We start from the raw sequence: 19,687 nt of genomic DNA, 5'->3' as shown, positions 1-19,687 counted from the left end.
CTTCATTTATTCATTCATTCTTTCAATCAAATACACACAAACAAAGATATAGTTATATATATATATATATAGATGAAGTCAAGCAGTACAACTACTACTACACATGGTTCATCAAGTAGTGGCGTGTTCAACGCTGCTCACGCACATAAAGAGAGGGATGCAGACGCTTTCTCAATTCGCGATAGCCAGATAGAGTCGGTCAATAGGATGTTGAATGTCAAGTCGGTCAATGACTCAAAGACCAATTGGCAGGAGGTCTGGAAAGTGTTGATATTCGATCAGTACTGCAGCACGATCATTGCACCAATCTTGACCAAGGGTCTGCTGCGCCAGCAGGGCATCACACTGCATCTGATGCTGCACAGCGAGCGCCAGCCCATCCAGGACGTGCCTGCTATCTACTTTGTCATGCCGACACAAGACAACATCAAGCGCATTGCTGAGGACTGCCGCAATCACTTGTACGACAGCGTCTATGTCAACTTTGCCACAAAGGTGCCCACGGCGCTGCTCGAGGAGTTGGCAACGCTCACGATACAGTATGATGTTGTGCATCTCGTGTCCAAGGTACACGACCAGTTCCTCAACTACATCTCGCTCGAGAAGGACCTGTTCGTGCTGAACAGTCCACACTCATCATACGCATCATTCAACAACAACGCGATCAAGGATACCAAGGCGCAGGAGAACATGGACATCGTTGTCGACTCGTTGTTCTCTGTGCTGGTGACGATGGGCGTCGTGCCCATTATCCGATGCCCCAAGAACACGGCGGCCGAGATGATCGCACAGGCGCTCGAGAAGAAGATCAGCCAGCATCTGGCCACGTCGGGCAACCTGTTCAGCGCCAATGAGAACAGCAGCGGCGCCATGTCGATCTACCAACGCCCGGTACTCATCCTGCTCGACCGAAACATTGATCTGTCTGTGATGATGCATCATCCGTGGACCTACCAGGCATTGGCACACGACATTCTCGATATGAAGCTCAACCGTGTCAAGGTGGAAGTCACCAACGACAATCAGACCAAGCGCGTCCCCTACGACCTCGACTCGTCAATCGACACGTTCTGGCAGAATAACACTGGCGCTCCGTTCCCCAACGTGGCCGGCGAGGTCAAGGCCGCCATCAGCGACTACACCGCCGAGAAGGAGAAGATCGGCTATATGACCGATGTGACGGACGACAGCAGCACGGAGCCCGGCAAGCAGGCCTCGGTCGAGAACCGCGCCAAGGGCCTGGGCGACCTGGTCAGCTCGCTCAAGGAGAAGAAGCGTCTGATCGACCTGCACACCAACCTGGCCACCGACCTGATGAAGCACATCCGTGATCGACAGATCGACTACTTCTTCTCGATGGAGGAGGCCATCATCACACGATCACTCGTCGACAAGAAGGAGCTGACATCGCTCATCACCAGTCCACCATTTGGCAAGGATGGTGGCAGAGGAACGCTCGAGGACAAGGTGCGTCTATTCCTCATCTACTTCATGTCGTCCAAGACCGTACCAGAGATGGAGCAATTCGAGGAGGCGCTCAAGGGTATGGGTGCGGACCTAAAATCGATCGAGTACATCAAGAAGAACAAAGCATTCAAAGAGAGTCTGGCCATAGTCAATTCATCAAGCCAGTCATCCTCAGCCACTGCCAAAGCCAGTGGATTCCTACAAATGTTCACTGTATGTACAATACAAACAATTGTCCAGGACTGGATTGGATTGATTACTAACTTATTATGTATTATCTAGCCTGTTGAATCATTCACCAACTACTTCTCACAAGGTGTACGATCATTGTTGCCAAAGAGCAAGGACTTGTTTGTGACTAGAGTTGTCGAGTCTATAATGGACCTCAAAAACACATTGGATGCCGACTATATCTACCTGGATCCAAAGATACAGAACAAGAATAATGTCACCAGACGTACCTCACCATTCAAGGATGCCATTGTATTTGTAGTAGGAGGTGGCAACTATGTTGAATATCAGAATCTTCAAGACTTTGCCAAGGTAAGTCTATTTCAATCATTGCACTTCCMATTCAATCATTCACTAACTCAATACAATTTAGAAACAAAACAAGAAGATCATTTATGGAACTACAGAGTTGTTGACATCTAAAGAGTTCATAGAACAGACCAAAGAACTGAGCTTGTGAACATCAATGATATAATAACAAACATTAAATATGTTAACCTATCCATTAACCCTACCCTTTGGTCTTAGAACTTGAACCAAAGCCATTCGATCATGGTCTTCTTCTTTGACAATGTTTGTGTTGATGGACCTCCATCTTCGTTCGCAAGCACGCAAGACAAAACAAACTCTGCAGGTGGTCGTGTGGGAATGGGAGGCAGCTCACACTCCCGGTTTTGTGAGAGTTGACATTGATAAATAAATAAAATAAAATAAACTTGTGTGTTTGTTTGTATGAGGGAGGTTGAGGAAGTGTGTGGATGAATAGGAATTGAATTACACTCACACACACACACTCAAAGAGTTGACACCTCCAGCTCATTCATTCACTCTCATTTATTCATTCACGTATTAGTTTGTTATCTATACATTACTTCATTCATTCATTCATATACATATACATACTAAATACTAATATTATATATAATATAATATTAGTTTAAATAGTATCAACAACAGTAGTTTGCAAAGTTACGAAGACGAAGAAGAAGAAGAAGAAGAAGAAGAAGATTATATAATATATATTGATTAGATAAATAGATTATAGATAGATAGATAATGTGGTCACAAGAGGATGACTTGAGAAAACCACTGCTGGATCCAAGCAGTGGTCTGCCATATGATTATCAGCAGAAGAGAGGTGGAAGTGGAAAATATAGTAAGGAGGATGATTCGACCACTGGAAAGGCAAGACCAACATCAAGATCATGTAATGATATATTGTTTGGTATTTTGTTCTTGTTGGTCGTGATTGGTATGGCTGTGATCTCGGGTATTGCATACTCGCGTGGTCAACCAGGCCAATTGGTGCCATCCAACACATTCATCAACGGACACAACTCCACGGTCATTGTCGATGGCCTGCAGGATGCTGTCGCACAGATGCGTCAGAACAAGGACGTGCTCATCTATTCAGTGCTGGTCGCCTTCACCGTCGCTGCCCTCTGGATGGAGCTGCTCAAGAGATTCACTCGTTTCTTCATCTACCTCACCATGTGTCTCGGTGTTGCCCTCGTCATCATTGTCGGCATCTTCTTTATGTTCCTCGGACACAAGGAGTCAAGTGAAGCGTATGTATACATTAATCCAGCACAGGGAAGAATATGAATGGTTATCTAACATGTTCAACTCATACAACTATATAGCACAATGATCGTTGGTGGATGCACAATCATCTTGGGACTCCTACTTGTTGGAGTTGTTGTGTATTTGAGAAGAAGCATTGATTTGACTTGCGCCATGTTCACAGAGACCTGCCGTGGCGTGCAGCGCAGCCCATCAGTGTTTGTCACTGGAATCGTCGTCATTCTGTTCTTCATTGGTTTCTTGGCATACTGGACATCATCATTCGTCTACTTGTTCAGCATTCCAGGCCACAACATCCACTGGAGTGGCAGCAGCAGCGACAGCAACGAGCTCCCACACTTTGACGACAAGATCAGAAACCTCATGTTCTACATGGTCTTTGCCTTCCTCTGGGTCACCGCCTACATCTCTGCCGTCTTCCAATCCGTCGTCGCTGGTGCCGTCTCCCACTGGTACTTTGCCAGAGGTTCAGCCAACTGTAAGTGATTATATTATCAATCAATCGACCATGATGACTAACATTGTATCACTGTTTATTATAGCTGAGGTTGGATCATCCAATGCCTTTGTATCTTTGGGCCGTGCCATGACCACATCACTTGGCAGTTTGGCATTGGGCAGTTTAGTCATTGCCTTTATCGAGTTCTTTGCCTTCATGTTGAGATTGGCCAAGAAGTCCAACGCCGAGAACAAGTTGGCCGTCATGCTCCTCTCATGCATCCAGTGCATCCTTGGCTGTGTCGAGGGTATCGTTAGATGGGTCAACAAGTTTGGTTACATCTATGTTGGTATGTATACATTGATTGATTGAATAAGAATGATAGGACATTCATACTAACAATCAAATCAAACAAACAACATAATAGCCATGCACGGATACAGCTTCTGCACTGCTACCAAGGCATGCTTTGATTTGATCCAGAGAAACATGTTCACTGCTGTGATCATGGACTTTATCGGATCATTCGTGTTGCTGTTGGGCAAGATAATGGTTACTGCTGGTACTGCACTGTTTGCCAGTGTTGTGCTCTACTGCACCGATCGCTCGATCAAGGCCAACGTCATCACCATTGGTCTGGCCGCTCTGTTTGCCTTCTGCATTTCCAACATCTTCACTCACATCATTGGCATTGGTACCGACACCATTTTCGTCTGCTACCTTGAGGACGTCGAGAACAATGGCACCGCCAACCTGTTGATCAGTCCAGACCTCCATGAGCTGCTCCAAGCCAAATGCGACGAGCACAAGAAGAAGGACCAGGAGTCCAACTAAACACCACACACTTACCAATCAACCTAGCCTTACCCTACCTCCCCCTCTCCAACAACAACTGTTGTTCAATGTCAACATCATCATGACTGTGAGTGAATGAATGAGTGTGAGACATGTCAACACTTCGAATCACCCTATCCATTCAACCAACCAACCAATCAATCACCTCCTCATCCACACTATGTCAATAATCAACCAACATGTAGAATAACCTCTATTATTAAAAGTACACATACACACCTTTGTTTCCTTCCACATCCACATCCACATCCACATCCACATCCACTTGGTGATGTTCATCAATAATGTAATATGGACTTCTTGCACACATCACGCACGAACATTGCAGTAACTCAAGAGATGGATGGATAGGATCATTCCATGATCCTGTCACTGGGTCACATCACATGACACAGATATTATCATTCTTGGTGGTGGTGACTGTCATCGTCCGATGAGGTATGAATCAAACGATTGTGCGAACAAATACAACAACAAGCAAGCAACAATCAGAGGCATAAGGGTTAACCCAATCAATAACTACCCTATTTTTAAACAAATGGCACTCTGAGGACCAAAGATATTGTCAATCACTCGATCAAACACACACACCTTAAGACCTTTGACGACAAAATTCTGATTGGATGTCCTTTGTTTGTCAAATGTACAACCAAGTGTTTGGTTTTCCACCCGACAGTGATGATCATCATCGGGGCCAACACCCAGCCCATTGCGAGCCAATTTTAACACACCATCAGCTCCAGTGCACTCCTCCTTAGGCAGGGGGGTGATTTTTTGGTGTAGTCTGGTCCCAAGTTCTAACCTGTTTGTGTAAACAACATGTTGTATCCTAGTTCATTGGCGTGAACTTGAAGAGATATGAAGTGCACTTCACTCCACACATACACGGAGTTATTGAAGTCAAGTTGGCACTGGAGACTAGAGTCTGGCTGGCCCGCCAGAGGTTCTGATTGGATACATGGGGGTGAGTGTTGGTTGGTTGGATGTGGATGGTTGGACACTGAACATGCAGGTTTGTAATATGATGACAAGATGACTTTCTCAATCAAAGAGTGTATGAGTAAGTAATTAAAGTTAGTGGGACTGGCTGGGGCCGCCTAAATGTCTTTCTTTACTTACTTACTTCAGCTAATAAAATGTGTCGGCCAAACCAAAAGAGTAAGTAGGGCTTATTATTGGGGCCACTGATTCATTCATTCACTACACATGATCATGATCATGTGAATGGGGTTGGAACAATGTTGTAGACTAGACACTTGAAACAAACTTCAGGTGGGTCCACCAAATGGATGCTGTCCAGGACTTTCCGTGTCCAGTCTCGACCAGACCAATGAATATAAATACCTGGATCCAGGTATACAACAATTCATCAAACAAACAAACAAGCAACTTTCAAACAAATAATATTAACTCTTAAGTTATAATATCAATTTAATCAATCAATCCAAATAATTCCAAAATGTCATCTGCTGGTCCACAACAAGTCCTCCCAACCACCGTTGCCGCTCTCATTGCCAACAAGGGTTCCCCATGCATCTACAACGGTTCATTGAACGTTGTTGCTTCCTCTGAGTTTGATGCCAACCATGGTCCCCAGCACTGCGTCCTCAACTCTGTCAACCCACGCCCAACCATCGGTGCCTCCGCCTGGTGTGTCGGTGCCAACGATGCCAACCAGTACATCGTTGCCAGCTGCGACACCCCAAGAATGTTCACCGGAATTGCCACCCAGGGTCGTGCCAACGAGTACAACCAATGGGTCACCTCCTACACCATCCGTTACACCCAGGACAACGTCACCTGGTACAACCTCATTGGCGGTGCCAAGATTGCCGGTAACTCCGATGCCAACACCGTCGTGGCCTACTCCTTCGAGCCACCCATCTACGCCACCTCGATCGCCCTCCACCCAGTGACCTTCAACACCCACATGTCCCTCCGTTGGGAGTTGTACCACCTCCCATTGAACACCTTCCCATCCACCCAGATTGGATCCGTCAGCATTGGCAACCGCGACCTCAACGCTGTCGTCCCAGGCACTGCCAGCCCAAGAACCGCCACCCGCCAGGTCACCTTCCCAAAGGCTTTCCTCTCTGCCCCAACTGTTGCCCTCTGCCTCCGTCACTTGGACGCCAACTCCCCAAGCAGCCCATGCTACACCACCCGTATCCAATGCACTGCTAGCAACATCACCACCACTGGTTTCACCTGCACCTTCACTACCTGGGCTGACTCCAACGTGTACGACGCCACCTGCGACTTCGTCGCTGAGGATGGAATCAAGATGCAAACCGTCCTTCCACAGAACACCGTCTCCACCGCCTTCCCATAAACAGTTTCAACCGACTGTTATTCAAGTGAAGTCCTCACCACTAATCAATGTTCAACACTAATCACATCAGTTCAATCAATCAAACAAATATTAAGTGTATGAACAAGTAATAAATCCATCATAATGATTTACTACCATGATTAGACTTGCCTGGTTGGTTAATACATCTATTTTTGGATTGGAGCACTTAGGCCAAGAAGGCCTTCAACCAAACAATGTTTGATCAACTCCTAATTGGGTCGATAGTTTGCAAACTCTAAATAGTGTTTCAGACTTGGCTACTTCTTTCATCACTCACACAACAATAGATCATGTTGCCAATAATGCAATCGTGTGACAAACCATCTATTCGGCATGAGGACTCAAGTTTTCGGGTCTTTAAAGGGCTCGACCATGCTGCAAAAATAACATCATCAATTTACCATTTTTAGATGGCGTAAACCATAGAATCCTTGTCTTTGGATTCCTCCTTAATGCGCGTCCTTTCATCATAGGGGGGCATGATGACACATCTCTAGATTGTTGTACAAGTTGTTTTAGGCCTTAAAATACCCTCTCATCATCACAAGGCACTGTTGATCATTTATGAATCTTCCATCTACACTTGAAATAGATATATCCTGTTTCTTACTTTTGTTAAGTGAGCCAAGTGACTCGTATTATTGGTTGATTGATTTAAGTATTTATCATCATATTTGCGTGTATTATTATTACTACTACTATTATTTACAAATAACAAACAATGTTCGAATACTTCAAACTTTGTTTATTTGTTGTTGTGTTGTTAAGTTCTTGGAAATGTAGTTTAGTGTCTTCAGCTCCAGTAGTATCTCCTGTCAATGGACACTCCTACTATACCAATACCGTACAAGTTGTAAAAAACTCACCTCAATCAACATTATGTCCCACTGGAGGGTATGATACCATATTCATTCATTCAATCCAAGCTGTTCACTCACACCACAAACGATCAATCATAAAACGAACACGCACATTCTAGTTATCCAGCAACAATCGATACTTATGCAGAGAAGAATTGGGTAATTCAACAATTCTATCCAAGTTATACATCTGATCTGTTCTTGATATCGGGAGTATCAACTGATGCTTATAATTGGACTCATGACTATGGTGTCAATCAAGGATTTCAATACTATGATGCAATAAGTGATCGTTGCAAGACATGTTGTCCATGGCCATCGCGTCATCCAATGCTTGTAAACTCATGGACTGCAATGGTCATTGCCAATCCCAACTCAGTGCTGAGAGGCTTTGTCCAGAATAGAGACCCTACAAGCACCGCTGGTGTACTTTGCGAGATCAATACACCTGTTGACTGGGAGCCGATCACCACTGTTGGTACTAATGGTGGCCTTGTAACATTCAAGCGAGTGGCCTCCACATCAACAGTTACAACAGGCACTGTCACCTTCAACAATGCTGGCAAGACATTTGCCTGTCCCCTCCCTGCTGGCACCACCAACACCTTCACATGTCTTGTACCGCCAGGCACAGGTTACTGGACATACAGCAGCGCTACCATCAACATATACTTCCAATATGAACGTGAGTATCCACTGTCGACGCCAATCAATCAATCAATCGCTCATTCACTTACTAATGATCAATCAATCAAACTTGTACAGCCCCATTCCTGTCCTATGTGTACCTGGTCATGCCACCAACGCCCAAGCTTACGATCGTTGGAGGTAACTTTGGCAACGACATTAGCAAGGTCTCGGTCACTGTTGGCCTCGACTATAGAGTGTGTACGGGTGTTGCCTTTCAAGACAGTGGAGTGTCGATCACTTGTATACCAGACATTGTTGGAAAGAGTGATATGATGCCTATCGTTGTCACTGTTGACAGTGTATTGTATACCTCGTTCAGAGTGCCCATCGTCTATCAGGGCGATCAGCTCGTCAACTACTTGTATTCAAACACACATGCCTACACCGACCCTACCAATGCTCAGAGATACGCACAGGGCAAGGTCGCTGGTACATACGGAGGCTTCTTAGGTGCGATACCCGATGCCAAGACCTACACCATGCTCACAACAACTCGTGTCTCTGCTCTAGATACTCGAATGGCAACTCTGGACCTACTTCTTGGCGTCAGTCGTTCAGGCGGTATATTCTCATACAACAATGGACCGTTCAGTGGTCAGTCCGTAACTCAATATGGTGCGGCGTCCATGACTGCGGACGCCTCGCAAGTAGAGTACTACTTTGGCAGTGGTGCTGCAGACCCCAACATACTAAAGGCATTAGCTGCCACCCAGTACCTGGCCTTCCTCGTGCAGTTTGCCAACACTTCTCCACTAATCAAACAAACAATCACTGGCCTCACGACCTCTGGAGGGTCGTTCAACGTCACCGTGAGCAACTACGGCCTCCTCTACAGCAAGCTGGTCATCACCAATGCGGTGTCTATCATGACACCCGATCCAACCAAGCCCGAGATCAAGACCATCACCTATGGGGCAGGCTACTCGCAGTTTGACATCACACTGGCTGTCGACGGCTACAACCCCGCTACCTTGGCCACCGCCTCTTACGCTGTGCCAACCATCGCAACATGTACAGACACTCCAACATCTGGTGGCAGCATCACAATGACCGGAACAAACTATTACAACACACCAAACTTGGTTGTTCTCTTTGATGGAGTGAGCATCCCCGTGACAAGTATCAACTACAACAATATCGTGGCAACAGTACCCCCTGGCTATGGATCACACAGCCTTGTTGTATCGATCACTGGCGGTAGTGGCGCATCAGCACCCTTCACCTATGTTTACCAGGGACCTACACTGGCAATGAGTACCTCAACTCCAACTAGTGGAGGCAACACAATTCTCACTGGTACCAATTTCTTCAACAATACAACAGACTTGAGTGTTTGGCTTGATGGCACGACCAAGTTGGCGATCACCAGCATTAGCTACACATCGATCACGGCCACTGTTCCAGCTGGCTATGGCACCCACACTCTAAGTGTCAAGCTGCTCACACGTTTAACACAAACAATCAATCTCACCTACATGCCCCCAACACTCTCAATGAGCACTGGTGCACCAACAAGTGGCGGCGCAACGACAATCACTGGCACCAACTTCTACGACACTACCAATCTAACAGTAACCATTGATGGTGCTCCAATCCCAGTGACCAGTATTACATTCACAAATGTAGTTGCCATCATTCCAACTGGTCGTGGCACATCACATCAGTTGGTGGTCTCACTTGGAGGTGTGTCGACATCATCTCTCAACTATACATATCAGGAACCAAGTATTACGACAACTTACTTGGACCAATTTGGAGTGTTCACAATCGAAGGTACATCATTTGGCAATGATCCAAGTGCACTATCACTCAAAGGTATCACCTACACCAAGCTCTTCATCATTGAGCCACACAAGAAGCTAGGTCTGCTTGTGTCCACACCTGGACAGTACACCTTCACAGTGATCTTTGATGGCCAGTCATCATCTCCATTCAATGCCACAGTTGAAGCATTTGGTAAGTCCATCCGATGCATCACAGTGGAATTATCCCAGCCCAACTAACACCCACCACTCAATCAAACAATATAGTACCCATGATTGAGTCATACTCAGATATCACGTTCAATCAACCATCCAGCTTGGTACTCAAAGGAAGGTTCTTCATTGATGTGACACAGAATGGAACAAAGGGCAATGTTAGTGATATTGGTGTGAGTGTTGGAGGATCGCCCTGTGATGTGACCTCGTTCCAGTCCAATCAAATCACTTGCTCATTCCGAGCCAATGTGAAGCCAGCAGACTCTTATGCACTGCCCATCAAACTTTTGTTCCATAGCACCAATCAATCATTCACTCAACATATATTCTTCTACTATCAATCACAGTCATGCCCTTCATTCAATGGTGAGGTTTGCAATGGACAAGGATCATGTGATCCCCAAACTGGCCAATGTACTTGTATTATCCCTTATGGCTCATCGGACTGCTCTATCAGGATGTCCACACTTCCGCCTCCCAAGCCAATTCTTCAAGACAATGCCTTTGCCACCATCACAACATCATCAGTTGAGATTGATGTTGGCGTTGAGTTTATACGCGAGGTACCCATCGACGCGTCCTCAACACCACTCAACAACATATTGGTCTTGCGTGATGCCACTTGGAAGGTCAACACGTCGACCGATGGAAGTACCAATCACTTTGTTGGCACATTCCCAGGCAGCCCATGTGTGGTGGACATTACCACGACAGTTTACAGCTCGGCACAGGTCATTGAGTTTGCCGCAGAGAAGATACCAATCCCCGCGCACTCTGTCAAGTACTTGATCACCATCACAGGCTTCCCCTTTGTGTCCATGGTCAACTCACTTCAAGTAGTATACCGAGCCAATGCCTCGTCAGCCACACAGCAAGCCTCCCCATGTACCAAGTTGGTCCAAACAAGCGACAGGGACAACTGGTATGAGATCGATATGACCGACTCTGTGATGATGGCACGCTTTGCAAAGAGAGCAATCATTGATGGACGCTACTCCAGTGCTGACCTCAAGACTCTGGACAAGACCGACAGCCTGTACACTCGTAGTCAATCCGCTGACAACAGTCACATGCAAGTGTTGACAGCAATAGAGGTACCATCATTTAACAATCAATCCATACTTGATCCCAACTTTGGTCTATTGTTACGTGAGGATCAAGATAACAGTGTATGTCCATCATCTTCTTCATCAAACTCAAGTTGGTTACTTCCAGTTATAATATCATGTAGTGTTGTTGGAGCCATTATCATCATACTTGGTACAGGATTCATCATTAGAAAGAGATTGATGGGTCGACGACTTGGAGACATAGTCATGAACACCCTTGGAAGCAAGAAGTCCACGACCACACCATGATCGAGGCAACTACCCTCGAGACCCCCGACCCTCAAAGCTCAACCCTCACACCATGATCAAGTCATTCAATCATTTCACTTCATACCATATTATCTCTTTAATGTAATTAAACAAACAAATATAACATAATTAGGATGGAAGACATAGAGTATAATGAGAGGCTAAGACCTTTGGAGCATTACTTGGATGAATGTCAGAACAACTCTTATGGATTGTATTATTGTGAAGGTCATGAAGAAGTACCTATGCCAATGATTAAAGTTAGGAATGTTGGAATACTATCATTCCCAATTTATAAAGAACAGGTAAACAATCTAATCTCAATCTCATCGGCGTCGATCAGCAAGGTCAATCCGAAGGGCAACAATCTGATAAAGAAGGAGGTCATATCCATCTCGGGCATAGGATTCAACAAGTTCTTCGAAGGGATTATAGGCACCATTCGCGAGTCAATGGGACTGTCTGGAGAGTCTGTCGAGGCCAAGCTCTACCTGCTACTCATATTTAAAGATGAAGATACATCCTTCCTCCCTCGTAGTGACATTGCCAAGAAGTTTGGTACATTGGTGCTCACATTGCCGTGCCCACATGCTGGTGGCGATCTGATGATTCAGCACGATGGGAAGGAAACAATCGTCTCAATGGAGAACAACTCAGTGTCAGAGATCAAGTGGTGTGCATTCTATGATGACAGCAAGCATGAGGTGACACCAGTGACTTCAGGCTATCACGTTTGTCTTGTTTACAACCTGTTGAGGTCTGGCAGCAAGAAGATCAATCTCAACTATAGCTCAGAGGCATTGATTCGCTCAATATGGATGACATTTGGTCGCAAACTACCTGCCTCTATGATCTTCGACAACAAGAAGACTGGCAAGGCTAGGTCCAAACACAAGCCCAACACCTTGCCACCATTGATGTTCAAGACAAGAGCAATGATAAGAAAGGAAAGTGAGGCTAAAGAGGCTGCAAAAATGTCAACGTCCAAGTCCAAGAACCCCAGAACAAAGGGGAAGGCTGAAGTCCAAAAGATAACTAAGAAGGCCAAGACATCAACGACGTCAACAGCACCAATAAGTGTGGACGATGATGAAGAGGAAGAGGAAGAGGAGGAGGAGGATGATGACGATGAAGACTACGACGAGTATGAAGGACCAGTTCCAAAACAAATAATATACGTATTGAAGAATGAATACAATGATGGTACCATCACATTGGAGTCACTCAATGGTGGTGATGCAATTATTGCCAGGACATTGATCAATTTAGCCAATGAAGCTGGAATCAGTCTATACCTTGGATACCTTCATATTACAAGGTATGTTATTTGATGCTCACCGTCGTAGTCCAAACAATCACTCACTCATTTTGATATTGATCAACAATCAATCCAGTGTTGGAGATTATTCAGGGCCACATTATGAATATGATGAAGAGTATAATGAAACGGAAGTTGAATACAAGCTGGAAGAACTCAGGGACATCCAGACTGGAAAGAGACTTACGAAGAATATTCGTGTCAAACCAGACGAGGAGGTCATGCCTGCCGATGCCTTAAATGACTTTGAACCATATGAGAAAGACATTGATGATGATGGCACAGGTATGTTCATTCTTTATTATTTATTGATAAATTGACTAACTGATTGGTTGATTGATTAAAGGCGATTCTACCTTCACTAGGGCTTACCGAGCACCAATAATATTTATACAAGACGAGATGTAAATTATACAACTATCAATCATTCATCCATTGGCCGGACATCATACTGTCCTGTCATTAATTGTATATTATCACTCGGTATAATATTTGATCAAATAAATATCTTGATGAAGATGGAAATGAACCAGAAATATCTGAATGATCGTCATTTGACCAAGTGACGGATCAATCAGTCCATTAATCATTCCTTCATTGAGATATAATATAACTAACTATATATATACTTATAAGCACAACAAACAAATGGTATTCTTTGTATCTCTACCAGATATAGTATTGTTCAATATAATCAATCAACTCAATAAGAATGTTGATGATTGTGTTGAGATGCTATGTCTTAGTATGACATGTAAACATGTACGTACTGTACTAGGCAAGTACACATCGAACAACAGACTCATGTGCAAGGGTTCAGTGTCGATAAGATGGAAGAAGAACTGTACAATCGCACCAGGCACGCTAGAGTCATCGATCATATCCAATCCACACTGGCGCTCAACAGCCTACACAATTAGCAACCTCTCGTTCTGCGTACCCTTCGACTCGGTCGTTCTACCTGGCTCGCTACCCAACACCATCACACACATTAGGTTCACGGGCATCTACAGCCAACCTATCAAGCCAGGAGTGTTGCCTACCACCTTGATCTATCTGCAACTTGGCACCAGGTATATGCATGAGTTGGTCACAGGCATCCTCCCAGCGTCACTGACAACGCTGGAGGTGTTGTCCGAGGTGCACGTGAATGTCCAACCTGGCGCACTGCCACAGTCGCTGCGATCACTCACTTTGACAGGGTTCAACAATGACTTTGAGCCTGGACAGCTGCCCAACTCGCTCACAATGCTGTCGCTGGGCTCCTACGATCAGCCACTCCAGCCTGGCGTGCTCCCATCAACGATCAAAACATTGTACATGGGTCAGTTCAATCGCAAGCTGCTGCCTGGCTCGTTGCCATCCTCCCTCACCAAGCTTACTCTAGTGGATGGATTCGATCATAGGATTGAGCCAGGCACTCTGCCTCAATCACTCACACATCTATCGTTGGACGGCAACTTCAATCAACAACTGTGGCCCAACTCATTGCCATCATCACTGCAATCACTAAGTCTGAGCAATCAATTCGATCAGCTGTTGCTGCCTGGCTCACTACCCGACTCGATCACATCGTTGATGTTTGGACCAAGCTTCAACCAGCCCATTCAGCCTGGTGTGCTGCCGGCTTCACTCACCGTTCTGTTCTTGGACGAGTCGTTCAACCAACCTCTACCCTACGGAGTGTTGCCCGACTCTCTGACCACACTGACACTGCAGGCACCATCATACAATGAGGAAATACATCTACCTCCCTCTCTCAAGACCTTGTACTCGAGTTGGAGTGCATCTACTCATGCATGCCCTTCTCTCAGCACACTCTACATCCATGGCGTTGGTGGCCCCATCGACCCAACCACTCTGCCCCAGTCACTTCTCAGTCTATACCTCGAGACTCGTCCGCTCTTGCCAGGCTCCTTGCCAGCCTCGCTCACCCACGTACAGATAATGAACATTGAACAACCGCTGTTTCCTGGCTTCCTCCCAGATACACTCAAGGAAGCAGCGCTTTACCTTGACCAGCCACTCACGACTGGAGTCCTCGGCTCGCAGCTGACCATGCTCACCTTTGGCGGAGGATTCAATCAGCCTCTTCCCATTGGGTGCCTTCCATCGAGCCTCACCATATTGGATATGGGCTACAAGTTTGACCAATCTCTGCCAGCTGGATGTCTTCCCGATTCTCTTACCAACCTGGTGTTGGATGGCGTATGGACAAACACTAATCTGGTACGCGATGTGGTACTACCTTGTCATATCAACTCCTTGCGATCACGTGCAGGATGCATCAAGTATCTTCCCACCTCGCTCAAGTCATTGAACATTGTGGATAGTCTGTTGAGTGTATCGGCGATACCGAATGCTCCACCAAACATATCATTGCAAACTGTCAAGTTGTTGTTGAAGGATGAAGCTATATTGCTTGCTGCTATGAAGGCTATACCAAATGCCGAGACCTACCAAGTTGGTTTTACACATGGCGCCAGATGGCATATTCGACTTATCGATCCAGTCAAAGGAATAGCCATTGCCGTAATCGTCAACGACTACAATGACAACAAAGACTGTTTCCTCAACTACAACCTATTCGACACATCCGCCCCCTCCAATGTCTCTGGAGGAGTACTTCGCTGTTTATCGATAAAGGCACATCCTCTTCAATAAATGTCATTATCTCTATCTCTATCTCTCCAAGACAAGTCCGGAGATTGAATGAATAATCCACAATATTGTTCGACTTTATTTGAAAGTTTTAAAAAGATCTGAGGGGTCGCAACCCACCAACTACACTTGAATTCAAAGATCGGAATTAAATCAAAGTGTTCATTGCACTTGACTAATGATGTGATTGATGTAGTTATATTAGTAGTTGTAATCACTACTATTAGTATAATACATCATACTATATATATATATCTGTACAATCAATCAATCAAACAAACAATGGACAAAGTCAAGATAGTGATCAAACAATGCTTTGATAAGGCACAGTGCTCATTGACAAGTCATGCCAAGTTAATTAATAGGATATCAAAGTTACAGATGAAGAATATGATACATAGAGATGAGATACATACATATATGATATCATTGGTTAGATATGCAGTGGTCATTGAATCAAATTCAAAGTCAGTGGATAGATTCCTATTGTTCATATCAAAGCTGGCAGCATCATTATACACTGTAGAGCTACCTTTGGTACAATGTATTCCAGACCATGATGATGATGATGAGGAAGACAAAGATGAAGATGAAGTCGACTATGACTATGATGGCACATTCCTTCACAAACTATTGAACCAACTCCTGGAATGGTCAGAGCTCAAGACCAAGGGTATTAGATACCGCTCCGTCCAGCTCATCAGAGACATCACTCAGAACCTAGAAGGTGGCGTGGAGATTGAGTATGTATACACCGTCCGTCCTGTCCTCGAATGAATATGGACACATTACTAATACTTATCACTTTAGTGAGCATCTCTACGACAACATCATAATCAAGTTGAAACAAAGGATCCAGTATGTTCATTCATTCATTCAAACTCATTCATTTCCAATTCCAGCCACTAACCTTATCATTCAAATATAGTGATGTGTCACCATCAATTAGATCAATGGCAGCCATGTCCATTCAGAAGTTACAATCCAACGACAAGAATGTAACACAAGTTTTGATTGATGCACTGAACACTGATCCATCAGAGTATGTTATAATAATAGACGATCACGTGACCCATCCAGGAAGATTCCAGTCACTGACATCTTGACCCAATCAATCAACCAACTAACAATACAACAGTAAAGTGAGAGATACCGTTGTCAACACTGTATTCATTTATACCAAGGATATTCCAGAGATCACCAAGAGAGTTAGAGACAAGAATCCAACAATCAGAGCAAGTACATATAGAGTATGTTACGATCAATCCAATCAATCCAATCAATCAATGACTCACACATACCTCTGAATTCAAGTTCTTTGCCAACAAGGTCAAGTTTGCAATGTTGGATGTGCCGACAAGGATAAGACTGTTGTCGGGCATCCAAGACAGGGAGGACAGAGTCAAGAAGTCATGCTTTGAGATGATCAAGAGTTGGCTGGATCATCTTGGATCAGACATGGAGAAACTATTGAAGGAGTTGGACTGTTCAAACAATGAGACAGTATGTTTGGAAGTACTTGGTCTACTGTTCACCAACAACATCATGCCCTCAAGGACATTCTCAGTGACGGATATCTTGACGAATGAGAGCGCACTTTGTTGGAGAGCATATATCAATCATTTGAAGACCAATGTTCAAGATCATAGTGAGGCCAATGTCGATGATCAAGCCATACCCGAGGCATTACCATTGTTGGGCTCATTGTCCAACTATGAGTTTGATGACTTTGTCTTCATTCAGATCTGTCACATCTTCAACTACCTCGATATCTTTGATCCATCAACCAGGAATGCGATAACATTGTACTTTAGTAAGTTCCACTTCCATTGATGACACCATCAATCACTCACTCACACAACTACCTCCTAGGAAACAAGATGTTATCACTCTTGATATCCATACCTGTGAAGAAGGCAATGCTGTCAACATTGAGAACACTGTTCAAGGGCAGGACTGACTTCAAGGAATATCTCTTCCCCATACTCTCTGAGCTCCAGGACCCTCTGGAAGGAACACAGATTGGTGCCTCAAGCATGGAGGACTCTGAGGAGAAGGTCAGACTAATGCACGCATTGGCCATATTGGCAGACATATTCGAGTTTAGCGACTTTGTAAGTATCCTCTCCATCAATTTGGTTGTTATAATCACTCACTCATTCATCCATCGACACAACATAGTCAACAGACATACATGGCTTCATTTATGAGTTGACTCACTTGTTGGCAAACACAGAAGACAATGACATCATTGGACTTGGAATCAAATGTATTGGATTGTTCTGTGTGGTTGACGATGTATGTATACCAAGACTGATCACCGTCCAAGCAAGACAACATGGCTGACCCTACCGCATCCAACCAAAGTACAAAGACCCACTGTACACAGCTCTGCTTCCATCCTTGCTTCATTGTCTGGACAATGACAACCTTCAAATTAGAATATCAGCAATGACGGCATGCTTTGATGCGATACTTAGCAAGCCAAATGATATGACCAAGGACTTTTGTCAAGACTTTGTTGGACATCTCCAACAGCGTGTGTTGTACATTGATGACTGCGACCTAGACATACTTCACGTGGCAATCGAAGGACTGTGTAAACTATTCTACAATGACAATTGGAACAATCAAGAGGACTTTAACAGATTGGTCAGTCTCTACTTTATCACACCGGACGAACAGTCGTCATACTATCGCACTGTACAGGTGCTCAATTCATTCATACCAAGATATAGTCTGCAGTCCAAGTCCAAGATGACTATGCTCCTCAATTCATTCCAAGCGACACTAGAGTACTACCTGGTTCAACATCGACACAACACCAACAACAACATCATTCAGATTATCGTTGTCTTTTATCTAAAGACAGTGCACCTGGCCCCTGCTACTCAGTATGTATCCAATGCTACAGCAATGCCCTGGCAACCACCAACTCACTCACCCAATCATTCTTACATAATGTAGGAAGGACTATATTACCTCGGTTGTCAAGGACATTCTCTATGAATTGTCAATGCTAATAACATGCTATACTAGTTGTAAGTTATGGACATCCTGCTCATCTCCAAATATTGCTGGACACTAACCAACACATGTCATATGGAAACAGATGGAAGTGTTCTCCAACTATGCTCATGCCTCAAGCTGTTTGACCAACCAAACAACACTTTGGATGATGGCAACCTTCGTATCAAATACCTCCTCAACAAGTCAAAGGACATCTCAACTTGCAAGAGTTCTTCCAAGTTGCTATCTAAATTCATCGATCACCAGTTCAAGGATGTAGACCTGAAGGACATGTCCTCAGACCAGGCCACAGAGATTGACACCGCCATTGATGATAGATGTAAACACCTGGCAGTCATAGGTATGTTGATTGGAATCAACTCATGAGCCTTGATTCACTAACTCAATCAATCATTCAAACTCCTGACCAGGTGCCAAACATCACAAGTCAACCAACAAATCAAAGTCACCTACCAAGAAGGCAGCAACAAACAAAAGAGTATCACCAAACAAGAGAAAGCATGTTGACGAAGAGGAAGAGGAGGAGGATGAAGAGGAACAATCTGTGGATGAGTCAGTAGATGAAGGTAGTGATGAACCAGAAGTCCTACCTACAACTCCAAAGAAGACACCTGAGAAGAGGACACCGGTCAAGAGAACCCCAGAGAAAACGCCAGAGAAGATGATCAAGCTCCATCATGAAGGCCTATCATACGATGTGGACAATAGCATTGACAAGACCAAGATCAAGGCCACACAAAGCCCAAGTTATGCTAGCAAGGTCGGACTAAATAGTCAACCAGGAGGTGGTCTCAAGAGACAAGACAGCTCACAATGTAGAATGATGTAAGGGATGAGAGTGAGAGAGATACTATTTAGTAAA

General features: G+C 44.6%; 7 protein-coding genes across 7 annotated transcripts; all 7 read left to right on the top strand.

Moving 5' to 3' along the window:
* Window positions 1-72: 72 nt before the first annotated feature.
* On the top strand, window positions 73-2,158 carry SAMD00019534_086150 (hypothetical protein; the record flags this gene model as incomplete). The annotated part of the gene is made up of 3 exons (XM_012895972.1): window positions 73-1,680; window positions 1,750-2,010; window positions 2,072-2,158. 3 exons carry the CDS (start codon window positions 73-75, stop codon window positions 2,156-2,158), a joined length of 1,956 nt encoding a protein of 651 aa, XP_012751426.1.
* Window positions 2,159-2,754: 596 nt separating this feature from the next.
* SAMD00019534_086140 (hypothetical protein) lies at window positions 2,755-4,555 on the top strand (the record flags this gene model as incomplete). The annotated part of the gene is made up of 4 exons (XM_012895971.1): window positions 2,755-3,266; window positions 3,342-3,760; window positions 3,825-4,070; window positions 4,149-4,555. The coding sequence occupies 4 exons, from the start codon at window positions 2,755-2,757 to the stop codon at window positions 4,553-4,555; spliced, it is 1,584 nt and encodes a 527-aa protein (XP_012751425.1).
* Window positions 4,556-6,035: 1,480 nt separating this feature from the next.
* On the top strand, window positions 6,036-6,908 carry SAMD00019534_086130 (hypothetical protein; the record flags this gene model as incomplete). Its single annotated transcript, XM_012895970.1, has 1 exon — window positions 6,036-6,908. One exon carries the CDS (start codon window positions 6,036-6,038, stop codon window positions 6,906-6,908), a length of 873 nt encoding a protein of 290 aa, XP_012751424.1.
* A 1,211-nt stretch (window positions 6,909-8,119) lies between these two features.
* SAMD00019534_086120 (hypothetical protein) lies at window positions 8,120-11,872 on the top strand (the record flags this gene model as incomplete). Its single annotated transcript, XM_012895969.1, has 4 exons — window positions 8,120-8,474; window positions 8,555-10,435; window positions 10,510-11,627; window positions 11,738-11,872. The coding sequence occupies 4 exons, from the start codon at window positions 8,120-8,122 to the stop codon at window positions 11,870-11,872; spliced, it is 3,489 nt and encodes a 1,162-aa protein (XP_012751423.1).
* Window positions 11,873-12,067: 195 nt separating this feature from the next.
* On the top strand, window positions 12,068-13,519 carry SAMD00019534_086110 (hypothetical protein; the record flags this gene model as incomplete). Its single annotated transcript, XM_012895968.1, has 3 exons — window positions 12,068-13,134; window positions 13,211-13,419; window positions 13,500-13,519. The coding sequence occupies 3 exons, from the start codon at window positions 12,068-12,070 to the stop codon at window positions 13,517-13,519; spliced, it is 1,296 nt and encodes a 431-aa protein (XP_012751422.1).
* A 419-nt stretch (window positions 13,520-13,938) lies between these two features.
* Window positions 13,939-15,798, top strand: SAMD00019534_086100 (hypothetical protein; the record flags this gene model as incomplete). Its single annotated transcript, XM_012895967.1, has 1 exon — window positions 13,939-15,798. One exon carries the CDS (start codon window positions 13,939-13,941, stop codon window positions 15,796-15,798), a length of 1,860 nt encoding a protein of 619 aa, XP_012751421.1.
* A 417-nt stretch (window positions 15,799-16,215) lies between these two features.
* On the top strand, window positions 16,216-19,654 carry SAMD00019534_086090 (hypothetical protein; the record flags this gene model as incomplete). The annotated part of the gene is made up of 11 exons (XM_012895966.1): window positions 16,216-16,538; window positions 16,606-16,653; window positions 16,724-16,837; window positions 16,934-17,045; window positions 17,110-17,608; window positions 17,668-17,909; window positions 17,977-18,093; window positions 18,163-18,689; window positions 18,763-18,836; window positions 18,908-19,165; window positions 19,236-19,654. 11 exons carry the CDS (start codon window positions 16,216-16,218, stop codon window positions 19,652-19,654), a joined length of 2,733 nt encoding a protein of 910 aa, XP_012751420.1.
* Between the last annotated feature and the right edge of the window lie 33 nt (window positions 19,655-19,687).

Source organism: Acytostelium subglobosum, assembly GCF_000787575.1.
Source record: "Acytostelium subglobosum LB1 DNA, scaffold: scaffold19, whole genome shotgun sequence".
Taxonomy (NCBI): Eukaryota; Evosea; class Eumycetozoa; order Acytosteliales; family Acytosteliaceae; genus Acytostelium; species Acytostelium subglobosum.
This window is presented reverse-complemented; position numbering and strand designations above follow the sequence as displayed.